The sequence below is a fragment of the Echinops telfairi genome, unplaced genomic scaffold (assembly GCF_000313985.2).
Source record: "Echinops telfairi isolate 266 unplaced genomic scaffold, ASM31398v2 ScPeMD7_443;HRSCAF=831, whole genome shotgun sequence".
Taxonomy (NCBI): Eukaryota; Metazoa; Chordata; class Mammalia; order Afrosoricida; family Tenrecidae; genus Echinops; species Echinops telfairi.
Window position 1 is genome coordinate 66757959 of NW_022104341.1, and position 12466 is coordinate 66770424.

General features: G+C 40.7%; 1 protein-coding gene across 5 annotated transcripts in view; it reads right to left on the bottom strand.

Annotated features, from left to right (window-relative positions):
- FGGY (FGGY carbohydrate kinase domain containing) overlaps positions 1-12466 on the bottom strand; it is a 564284-nt gene that overhangs the window by 152733 nt on the left and 399085 nt on the right. For all 5 annotated transcript variants that reach the window (XM_045291915.1, XM_045291914.1, XM_045291916.1 and 2 more), the window contains one exon: positions 7945-8006. In XM_045291915.1, coding sequence (XP_045147850.1) covers positions 7945-8006 — 62 coding nt within the window. The remainder of the gene's footprint in view (positions 1-7944; positions 8007-12466) is intronic.

The following is a 12466-nucleotide window of genomic DNA, read 5'->3' on the forward strand; positions in this document are numbered from 1 at the left end:
CATCTTGGTTTACAGGGCCCTGGACGATCTGGACCTTGGCCTGGTAGCCTAGGATTAACTCCTTCGACTTCTCTTCAAGGCTTTCCCGTAGGACAAGTCCTCTGCCAAGAGTGTTCTCTTCCTCTGCTCTTCCCATGTTCAGTCTTTCTTATCGTTCAGAGCTTAACTGTCCTCCACTCGGTCAGCTTTTCTGAGGACTTTATTTAAGTCAGCTTTCCTCGAGATTCCTTATTCCTGGACTCTGTTCTAGCTTTCAGATCATGTTTGGTAACTGTAGTTTCATTTCGATGTTCACTTACTTGTTACTGTGGGGTCTCGGTGATGTAGGGGTTGTGGGTTGGACTGCTAACTGCAAGGCAGCAGTTCGAAACCGTCAGCCGCTCACTGGGAGAAAAAGGAGGCCCTGCGGAAGAGTGCGTGTCTTGGAAACCCACAGGGGCAGGTCTACTCTGCCCAATAAAGTGGCCATGAGTCTGAATCGACTCAGTGGCAGTGCGATTTCTGTTTTCCTTTTTCCTTGTTAAATACATGTGGGCTCCCCTGGCCTTTTAGTTTCATGAAAGTGGACAATTACTAGCACATATTTAGGGTTTAGCAGGGAACTGGACACAGGGTACTACTCATAAATATTTGTCAAATGAATAGCATTTCCCCTTCTGTATGATAATTGACTCTTTGTTGTATCTGTATCCATCTCTGAACAACTAGGCAAGAGCTGGGTTTTATTAACCCTACCAGGTGCTCCACATACAGTGTTGGCATAGAATGAATGAATATCCTACACAGCACATTAAAATGGGAATTTTGGGGAAATTTTAATGATTTACAGAGGAAAAAGAGAGTATTTGATAAGCCTGGAAAAGCAGCTACAAGAGAGCATTATATTCAGGTTACCTCTTAACTGATAAAATCTGGTAGATAGCCAGAGATGGAAAATGTCCCAGAAACCTCTGTCTCTCATTAAAGAACCGGGCAGCCGAGGAGGAATCTCTGGAACATATGGACGTAGCCTTCCAGGCATGCTGGTGTACACAGTGCAGAAGGGAAACGGGGAAAGACCAGGCATCTTGTGACTCCCCTCATCACAATATGTCTAGCACGGTGTTAACACACCGCGAGTTAAAAATGGAGAATTTATTTCCTTGGGCTTCTTAAAAGGGCCCTAATGCCCTGAGCACTTTTCTGTCTTTAGATGCAAAACAAAAGACAAAGAAAGGCACTATCATTGCTGGTCTAGTTCTCTTTAAGAGACATTTCTCATCCAAGCGTCATCAAGGATTTCCTAGTTATCTTAACACACCCTGGAGACAAAAGGGCTTAATACATAGCCCCGTTCTATGACTGTCCTAACTCAGGGAACCCTAAATGAATCCTTGCCGGTCGACTGATGGTCCCCGTTGTCAGGAAGGCCAAAGGGGGACCCAAGGGTGCAATCGCAGAAGGGAACAGAACGACCTTAAGAAGGGAGTCTGTGGGGTCCTTATTATCCTCCACTTCCTCCTCTAGAGCTAAATGACACAAAGAATGTGAAATTGTCACTAGCCACAGTGTCAGACACATTGCCAAATGTGTTCTTGCCCTATTTTTTCCTTCTCTTACTTGAGGAGGATTTGTATTGGCTTTAATGGAAAGCCTCCAATGAAAATTTGGCCTATGAGAACAAGTTAAGAAATAGATATCAAGTGGGATTTGGGGAATCACAGGAAAAGTTTGAGAAATAAATGAGATTAAGATACCTTGATTGTCCTCAATGAAAATTCTAAGGGAAATGAGAGAGAAGAAGGATAGGTTTAGAGAGAAAATGGGAATTAGAATGCAGACGTTCCACAAGGTGAAAAAAAAATTGCATAGAGTCCCTTTTTAACAAGAAAGCTGGAACAGACTGGGGTCTCTTGGGATAGCTCTTCCTCTACACAGTGAGCTCCTGAGCTTACAGACTGCATCTTCCCTGTCTCCGTGCTGCCCCTCCCTCTGTCAGGGCTCTGGGTTTCATAGAATAGCTAAAGTAAAAGGTACATCTAATCATGCTTTGCCTCTGCTCAAAACCTAAGCCTTTGATGAAATTCAGAGCTCTACAACCATGTGCATGGCTTGGCCTGTGGCTCACTTTCAGCCCTCATCAACTCCCCCTCTCCTTCCTCCTTCAGTTCAGCCAGAGGCCTTTGCAATGTTCCCTGAGCCTTCCAAGATGGCTACTGCCTCTAGGTTTGGGGACTTGATGCTGCTTCTGTGTAAAACCTGCTCCCGTCCTGTAGTCTGCCAAGTGCCACCTCATTAAGGATGGCAAAATGGAGATACAGGAGCACAATCTGGAGGGCGTAGGCTTCTGAGAAGTCCAGAAGCCAGGTGGAATACTGGAGGGAATAGCATGCATGCCATGTGCTGCTGGGCACTCGAGAGCGGCCTGTCTCCTGCAGCCTGTCTGCTCTGCAAACCGACTGAAGCGAGGGAAGGTTCTCATCACAGTAACTGCAACGGTCATAATCATGTCTGCCATAACCATATCATGACCACTGCCATTTATTGAACACCTATTTACAACTTCACACATAGTAATCACTACAGCGAGGCACTCTTCCAACTTATTTACTTCTTTCAGGAACTCTATGAGGTAATCACTATTATTATTTCCCTTTATAATAAGGTAAAAAGGCAAAAAGTGTTTAAGGATTTGCCCAGACCACATAGTTAATGATAGAGCAGAGCTATGTTATGTGGTTCCCAAGTCTACATTAGCCATAATTCTAAATTGTTTTTCTTTTGCCATGTATTAGTCACCTAAAGACTGATCTCTGGTGGCATAGTGGGGGCTTCTAAACTCAAGGTCAGCAGTTTGAAATCACTAGCCTTACTGTGGTAAGAAGATGAGGTTTTCTTTCTTTCCTTTTTAAAAAATCATTTTTGGGGGGCTCATACAGCTCTTATCACAATCAATATTCCATTGTGTCAAGCACATTTGTACATATGTTGCCATCATCGTTTTCAAAATATTTTCTACTTCAGCCTTTAGTATCTGCTCATTTGCCCCTCCCCCTCCCTCTCTCATGACCCCTTGATAATTTTTTTCATGTCTTACACTGACCACTGGCTCCCTTCACCCACTTTTCTGTTTTATGTCCCTTGAGAGGAGGCTATATGTAGATCATTGTGATCGGTTCCCCCACCTTCTTCCCCCCCACCTTCCCGTTAACCTCCTGGTATCTCTAGTCTCATTTTTGGTCCCGAGGGGTTATCTGTCCTGGATTCCCTGTGTTTCTAGCTCTTATCTGTATTAGTGTACATGCTCTGGTCTAGCCAGATTTGTAGGGTAGAATTGGGGTCATGATAGAGGGGAAAGCATTAAAGGACTAGAGGAAAGCCGGGTGTTTCATCGGTGCTGTACTGCACCCTGACTGGCTCCTCTCTTCCTTGTGACCCTTCTGTAAGGGGATATCCAATTGTCTACAGATGGGCTTTGGGTCTTCACTCCGCACCCCCCCTCATTCAAAATGATATGATTTTTTGTTCTGGGTCTTAGATGCCTGATACCTGATTCCATCAACACCTCATGATCACAGAGGCTGGTGTGCTTCTTCCATGTGGGCTTTATTGCTTCTCAGCAAGGGGAGCAAAGCAATGAAGTCCCCGGGAAGTTCTAAAAATAGACTTTGGGCCAGAGCGTGGCACCCCATCAGACTTGACTGGAAAACACTCATAAAGGCCAACAAACAGACCTGGAACTATTAGGCTTTTCTCTTTTTTGTCATTGTTATTTTGGTTTTATTGTTTAAAAAAATTTTTTAATCGTTTTATTGGGGGCTCATACAACTCTTATCACAATCTATACATATATCAATTGCGTAAAGCACATTTGTACATTCATTGCCCTCATCATTCTCAAAACATTTGCTCTCCACCTAAGCCCCTGGCATCAGCTCCTCAATTATTTTGTTTTTTTGTTTGTTTGTTTTCTTTTGTTGTTTTGTTTTGCTCTGGCTTGTTTTTGTGCTTATTATTATCTCTGCATGTCTTTCTACATAAGATAGGCAGGATAAACAATCTGGAGGAGAAAACAACAGGACCAATTTTTCTGGGGGGACATGGGAGAGGGGGAGGTGGGAGAAAGAAATGGGGGTGTCAGCCTTTGTGATCATGAGGTGTTGAAGGGATCAGGTTTCAGGCATCAACAAAGGAAAATCACATCATTGTAAGCTTGCCTTCCCGATATGATCACTGAGGACAAATGGGGGCATAAGCAAGTATGGTGAAGAAAGCTGATGGTGCCCGGCTATCAAAAGATATAGGTCTTTTGGTCTTAGGGCTTGAAGGTAAACAAGCGGCCAAGAAATATAGGTTTTTGGGATCTTAAGGACCTGAAGGTAAATAAGTGGCCATCTAGCTCAGGAGCAACAAAGCCCACTATGGAAGAAGCACACCAGCCTGTGTGATCATGAGGTGTGGAACAAATCAGGTTTCAGGCATCAAACAACAAAAAAATTATATCATTGTGTGCCCACCTTCCTGATATGATCGCAGAAGACAAATGGGTGCATAAGCATATGTGGTGGAAAAAGCTGATGGTGCCCAGCTATCAAAAGATAAAGTGCCTGGGGTCTTAAAGGCTTGAAGGTAAACAAGTAGCCATCTAGCACAGAGACATCAAAGCCCACATAGAAGAAGCACACCAGAAGAAGATCACAAGGTGTCAAAGGGATCAGGTATCAAAGAACAAAAAAATCATATCATTGTGAATGAGGAGGAGTGCGGAGTGGGGACCCAAGGCCCTTTCAGAAGAATCGTGGCGAGGAGTTGAACCAATCAGGGTGCAGTGTAGCAACAATGAAACATACAACTTTCCTCTAGTTCCTAAATGCTTCCTACCTCCCCACTCCCCTATCATGATCCCAATTCTACCTTACAAATCCAGTTATACCAGAGGATATACACTGGTACAGACAAGAAATGGAAACACAGGGAATCCAGGACAGATGAACCCCTCAGGACCAGTGGTGAGAGTGACTATATAGAGGAGGAAAGGTGGGGTAGAAAGGGGGAATGGATTATAAGGATCTACATATAACCTCTGCTTTGGAGGACAGATAACAGAAAAGTGGGTGAAGGGAGACGTCAGACAGTGTAAGATAACTAATAATATAATATTTATTATTATTATATTATAATAACATTATATTATAATGACAAAATAATAATAACATAAATTATCAAAGGTTCATGAGAAAGGGGGGAATGGGTAGAGAGGGAAAAATAAGGAACTGATGACAAGGGCCCAAGTAGAAAGCAAATGTTTTGAGAATGATGATGGCAACAAATGTACAAATGTGCTTGACACAATGGCTATAGGTATGGATTATAATAAGTACTGTATGAGCTCCCAATAAAAATGAATAAAAAGAAACAAAAAAAAGAAAGGGGGTGTCAATCAACCCAGGGAAAAAGGAACAAGTGATTTCAAATCGATGGTGAGGAGGGCATAGGATGCCTGGTGGGCCTTGATCAAGGGTCATGTAGCTGTGAGGAATTACTGAAACCTGAATGACGGCCGAACATGATACCGGGACAAGAGGAAAGTATAAGGAATTAGAGGAAAGAACTAGGAGGACCTTCATAGAAGTCTTTATCATTTTGCTAAAGATACCTTACTATGATCACACAGACTGGTTTGCTTCTTCCATATGGTTTTCTCTTCTCAGCGCCTCAGATCAGGAGATACATTCTGGTGATGTATTATAATATGTGAAATGATAAATTTGATCATTTGATTGGGGAAAGTAGTGTTTGCCCGATTCACTAATGTAAAGTCCCTATTTTTCCTTGAGTAATTAATAAGCACTTGTGGAGAGATGTTTCTTGCCTGCAATCGTTATTGCTGGGGTGTTTGCCTAAGGAAGGTTGTCTATAACCATCATTTCTTCCATATTTATTTCTGAGATGTCCACCAAGGGGATGAGCTGTGCTTTTGTTTTTATTTATTGTTTTCCGATCTTTATTTATATCAATACATTTTCACAGATGGTTATTTTATTCCTATTGTTGTTATTCTTCTTTTCTCTCCATTAGCTCTCCATTAGATACTTCAAGTTAGAGCCTAGGTCCTTTGACAATCCCTTTATGTGCAAATTTTTACTTTTTGGCACCACAAAATATTCATGTATTTTCTCTGTTCCACCCTGTATTGATCATCCCCCCCCACCCCCGCCCAGAGCCCTGGTTTATTTTATAAGAGACATGAGAGCAGCATATTCAGAACGAGGCTGCTTAGATGTGAATTCTGAGCCACCAAAGCCGAGAGAGTGCACTCGTCACCGCACCACACCTTTCTCCCATGGAGCTACTGGCGGATCCAAGCCCTCAGACTTTCGGTTCACGGGGAGCTCTCTGAACAACAAAACAAAACCCAGTGCTCTCAGGTCGAGTCCCACTCACAGTCACGCTTCGATGGGGTTTCCAAGGCCACACAGCTACATGGGAGCAATAACTTCATCTTTCTCCTGGGGCGTGAATGGTGAGTTTGAACTACTGACCTTGTCATTGTTAACAGCTCAACACTTACTGGACAGCCGCACCAGGGCTCTGTACAGTATGGCTACTCATAGACAAATACACCTATCTGTAGTAATGTCTACTTATGTCCTTGGATACATATTAAAAATTCACTGGTTCCTATTAAAACTTTTGAATTGAATCTAGTTCTAAGATTCATTTAGGCTTTGCTCATTTGCTTATTTGAAACTGGCAATGAGAAACCTGGCTCTCATTATCCACGGGATCCTTAATTCATTTGCTTAGGCTTAGTGAACACATACAATACTTTCCAAATGGCAAGCACATACTTCTATAAAAAGGTTACTAATTAGAGTACAATATTTATATGTAGTTATTTTTATCTTTAGTAATATAGCAGGCTGTCAAAATACTCTTTTACTTTACTTAGCCTAGTTCTTGTCTTTCCCAACCTCTTTAGTGTGATCATATTATTCATTTGTAATACAGTTAGGTTTATTATTTACTATTTGTATTTCATTTTACACACACACACATACACATACATATCATGGTATTCATTATCACTAGCTCTCTAACATTATCATGGAAGAGTCTGAATTTTATGCTCAGAAAATCTTTGCATTCTCCTAATATCTTATTTCATCCTTTTATCTTTCCATCCTTTCCTTACCTGCTTCTGACACACAACCAATCTCAGCAAATTTCTGGTTTGATCTTCCTATGGAATTTACATAAATGAGTAGACAGAAACACATTGTCTTATAACTTTTTCTCTCTTATGTGAATGGGGCACATTGGTTACATTTCTTTACATGTAATCCACCACCATCCCCTTTTTCTTCACTTAACAATATAACCTGACAACATATCTATTCTTATTCTTAACAGCTACAGACTAAAAAGTCTTGAATAATTTATCTAAAGTTTTATACCTAATTAAGTCAAAACCTATCTTGTTGTTGAGTCATTTCTGACTCATAATGCTCAGAGCAGCTGAGTAGAACTACCCTACATGGCTTTCAAGGCTGTAGTACTTATGGAAAGAGTTTTGGTGGAGCACTGATTAAGCATTTGGCTGCTAATCGAAAGGTGAATGGCTTGATCCCACCAATTACCCTGTGGGAGAAAACTATGGAAGTCTGTTTCTGGATCATCTGGTCGACTATTTTAAAACAAAATATATCCAGGCATTTCCATTGCCATAAAAACTAAAACTCAAACAAACAAAAACACCAGTTGCCCTATAAGATAGAGCTGAACTGGCTCAAAGGTATTTCAAGGCTGTAATCACTACAGAAACTGACTGCCACCTTTCTCCCAGAGAGCTGCTGGCAGAATCTAACAGTGCTATACCATTTTAAAATTGCTCAACCATCCCATGTGCACAGTCTTAATGCAGTCATCTAAGAAAGCTACACATGGAACAAAGAGGGCAGTTACCTGGCAGTGGCCTTGGCTTGTAGTTCGGGGAAGGCAGCATGGCCTTGCACCACATGGTCTATCTGAAAAACAAGACAGAGAGGTCAATTTTATAGTTCCTTGATTCTAGGTTGAGACCAGGTATTGGAACTATATGTGACCTCCTCCCTGGAGGACAGACAACTGAAAAGTGGGGGAAGGGAGACGTCGGTCAAGGCAAGATATGACAAAATAAAAATGAGGACCTAATGTCGGGGGTTTGAGTGGAGAGAAAATGTTTTGAGAATGATGTACAAATGCGCTTTACACAATTGATGTGTGTATGGATTGCGATAACAGTTGTATGAGCCCCTAATAAAATGTTTAAAAAAAAAATGAAACCAGGTATTGATAAGTCTTTTTCTTTCAACTCTTTGTTCTTAAGTTGCCCTGATGACCCACTGGCTAGCTGTTTGGCTACAGACCTAAATGTGGGTGTTTCAAACCCATCAGACTGTCTCAGAGAGATAGATGTGGTCTTTTGCTTATGTAAAGATTAAAGTCCTGATACAAAGGAAAAGTTATGAGAACTTCTTAGATATAATCAAGGAACTTGAGGGAATGAGCTGTTGGGCTCAGGATCATAATTTTAGGGTACCAAGGTCAAGTGGTACAAGAAAATTCATAAGACTAAGTTCTACATCCTACTTTAGTGAGTAGTAACCACCATGTCTTTTTTCCTAGTCCGTCCTCATCTGGGAGTTCTGATGAAACGTGTCCAGCATTAGAGCAATGTGCATGCTCCCACTGACAGAGAGGTGATGGCTGCCTAGGAGGTATATTGGCCAAGAATCAAACCCAAATCTCACCGATGGAAGGCATTACTTCTACCACTGAACCACCAATGTCCTCATGCGACTTTCTGCAAGTCATTTAGCTGCTATGAGTCTCAGTAACCTCCCTTGTGTCAGATTCCCTTTAAGACAGAATAATTGGTCCCTTTTGAAATTATAAACTGAAGGTAACGATATGTTAAATTAGAAAATAAATGGTGTCGTGGAAATATGGATTGATAATGAGAGTGGGATTAGAGGCAAAGGGTCTTGGAAGTCAGGTACATGTTGGTCCTTCGACTGGTGGGAGGGTCATAGATCCCTGTTTTCATTTGAGGAGCAATGGGGAAACATTAAGGGAACCTATTGCCCATGCAGCCAATGAAAGCCAAGCTCACTGGCGGGCATACACAAGGCACATGTACGTATACTCTATCATCCCATTGTATCATTTATCCAGATCTTTTATAATCATTAGCTTATTCCTGTCTCTTCTCTTTAGGTTCTTTTACAGCAAGAGCCCCATTCTTCCCCTCTTTTCACTGTTGAGAACAATATTTGGCATCTTAAACAAATACATAAACCATATTTTAGAGAAAATAAAACAGATTTAGTGACTGATCTGTTAGAGGCTATAAATAATTCAGAGTTAAAGCTGTCTTTAATATTTAAATTTTAGTGACTAAGGAAGAGAAATGTGGTTTCATAGAAAAATGTGGGCTTTGGAAATAGACTTCAATGATAACCTATGGTGTATACTTTTGCGCTGTGCTGCCTGGACAGAATGATGTAGCCTCCCCGAATCTGCATTCCTACAACTGTAAAAGGGGAAAACAACTTCTGCTTTGCAGGGAAGGTTTTAGTGAGTGCCTGGTATCTAGTGGACATTCAGTTCATAATACTTATTATTAAACATAAGGGGTACTACCAAAAGAGTAAAAAGCTGACCAACTGAATTTTTTTTTTATAGCCTCTGTTGGTTACAATCTGCCCTGCTTAACAAAGAACAGGCCAGTTGGTCAAATAACTGAACATTCCTTCCAGTTACTTGGAGTGCCTGTTCCTAGGGTTGGTCTCTGCTTATGCTCTTTTCTCTAACGAACCTAGCACAATAACAGAGTCTATCATCCCATTAGCAGTTATTTGTTCCTCAGGGAAATAACCAATTATAATCCAATGAATGTCCTTGCAAAGTGGTTGACTTAGAAATATATGGACAGAGCCATTTGAATCCTATTTTCTTACTTTATATATTTTCTTAGATATCAGTTCTAAGGGCAGGCAGAAAAGGCTAAAAACTATGTCTCTAGTTAAGAAATGTGATTGGGTCAGGCCTTCTTCAAATGGCTTTCATGTCCAAATCAAGAAGGAAAGGCTACATTGCAATATATCACTAAGGCTGGGGTGTTTAGGCCCTTCCGTATCAAGATAGTGTCTGTTTTGGAGCCTGGGGGGATAGTTATGCAATGCAGCATAACACAGAGATCATGCGTGAGTAGTATGTGGTAGCATCTGGCCCACAGATGCATTTTATTTGGGCTTATCATGGTTACTTTTCTTTATTTTTCTTTTTACAGTGGAGGCAAAATTTTAAATTTGGAATAATGCACTTGAACTTAGATTCTGGTTTCTCTTGGTCAACTGGAAAAAATGGAAAACACTGGACCACCCATGCTCCCTCACGACAGCAATCAGCTGTACCTGGGTGATTAGCAGTCCCTTCAGATAGGCATGTGTTTCCCAGTTAGAGAGGGAACTAAGTACCCTCTATTGTTCCCACGCAGCAGATTCTAAGTTCTAGCAATATTTCAGCAGGATTGCACTGACGCGTTACCTGTATGGGAGAGCTACTTCTCTTTGGCTATCTCTGTCAAAGAGGGAATACGAAATTCAGTCCCCAAATACTGTGAGCTTCAAGAAAAATTTCTTCGTGGAAAAAATGAATATACATATTATATATTTTTCTTAGTCTGTTTATATATTTAAGCTATCAAACACCTACTTGTTTAGGCCTTTGAGTTTTCAGCCATTAATATGGCACAGTCACTGCAGAACAAGTATCCTAAGACCTGAGTTTAGTTCTGGCCTAGGGTGAGACCTTGGCCAAGGCCCTTCCTTCTTCAGTACCTCTTGAAAATGAAGTAATAAAATGAGATCATGCCCAATTCAATCTCTAAAATATTTAATACAGTAATATCACAAATAACAAATATGTTTATAAAATCACACAAAAAGCTGGGCTGAGATAACAAAAACAATGGTTACAGCAGACAAGAAAAACACATCACAAAAGCAAACCTAGAATTACCGGTACTTTTAAGAATTTTAGGTTTTCTGATCATTTTGCTAGAATAAAGGCATCTTATTCCATGATGGGCTTTTTCTCTAAGGTCAGTCTTCTGTCTTGAGATTATCTTTTACTTTATCTTGAAGAGGCAATAAAGAAGTCATTCGGGCTCAGAGCAATGTACCTCACTTGTCACAACAACCTTCTTTTCATTCAAATTTACCTTTAACATCAATTTCTTCATCTGAACAGTTTAAACTCTTGACTTATGTATTCTTTCTGCTCTCAGATTTGGGAATCATTGCCTGATATTTTTCAAAAGTTGTACTGTGAATTAGGTGGGGATACGCATATCGGATCATCATTTCTGCATTCTATAATTTAAATAACTTAGTGACCCATCAGACAAGATCACAGAAGAGATGATTAAAAAGGTAGTACTCTTTACAATAGCCAAGCACAAATTGAAATACCTAGGGATATACCTGAATAAAAATATGAAGAACATCCCATGCTCGTGGATTGACAGACTCAATATAGTAAAGATGTCAGTTCTGCCCCAGGCACTATATAAGTTCAATGCTATCCCAATATGAATAACACCATTCTTCTTCAAAGAATTGGAAAAACAGATAACGAACTTCATATGGAGGGGGAAGAAGTCCAGAATTAGCAGAGAACTCCTCAAGAAGAAGGACAAAGTGGGAGGCCTTGATCCACCTGACTTTAGCATGTCCTATACGGCCACAGTAGTCAAAACAGTGTGGTATTGGCATAATGACAGATACTCAGACCAATGGAAAAGAGTTGAAGACCCAGAAATAAAAACATCAACATACAGGCAACTGATCTTTGATAAGGGCCAAAAAAAATATTAAATGGGAAGCAGATGCCATCTTCAATAAATGGTGCTGGAAAAAATGGATATCTACCTGCAGAAAAATGAAGCAAGACCCTTACCTGACTCCATGCACAAGAATAAACTCAAGGTGGATCACAGACCCTGAGATAAAACCCCAAACAATTAAGGCCATTAATGAGGGAATTGGGACAAACCTGAGAACCTTGGCACAGGGAATACATAGGCTATCAGAAATAGGAAAGGATACAAACATAGAGGAGTCACAAATAGACAAGTGGGACATACTGAAGATAAGACACTTGTGTACATCGAAAGAATTCACCAAGAAAGTAATGAGAGTCCACCGACTGGGAAAACATCTTTAGCAATGACACATCAGACAAAGGCCTTATTACTAAAATCTACAATACCTTGCAAGGTCACAATAAGAGAAAAACTAACTGCCCACTGAGGAGGTGGGAAAAGGACCTGAACAGAAGTTTTACAGAGTCTGACATCCGAATGGCCAATAAACATATGAGAAAATGTTCCCGATCATTAGCCATAAGAGAAATGCAAATCAAAACAACTATGAGATACCAC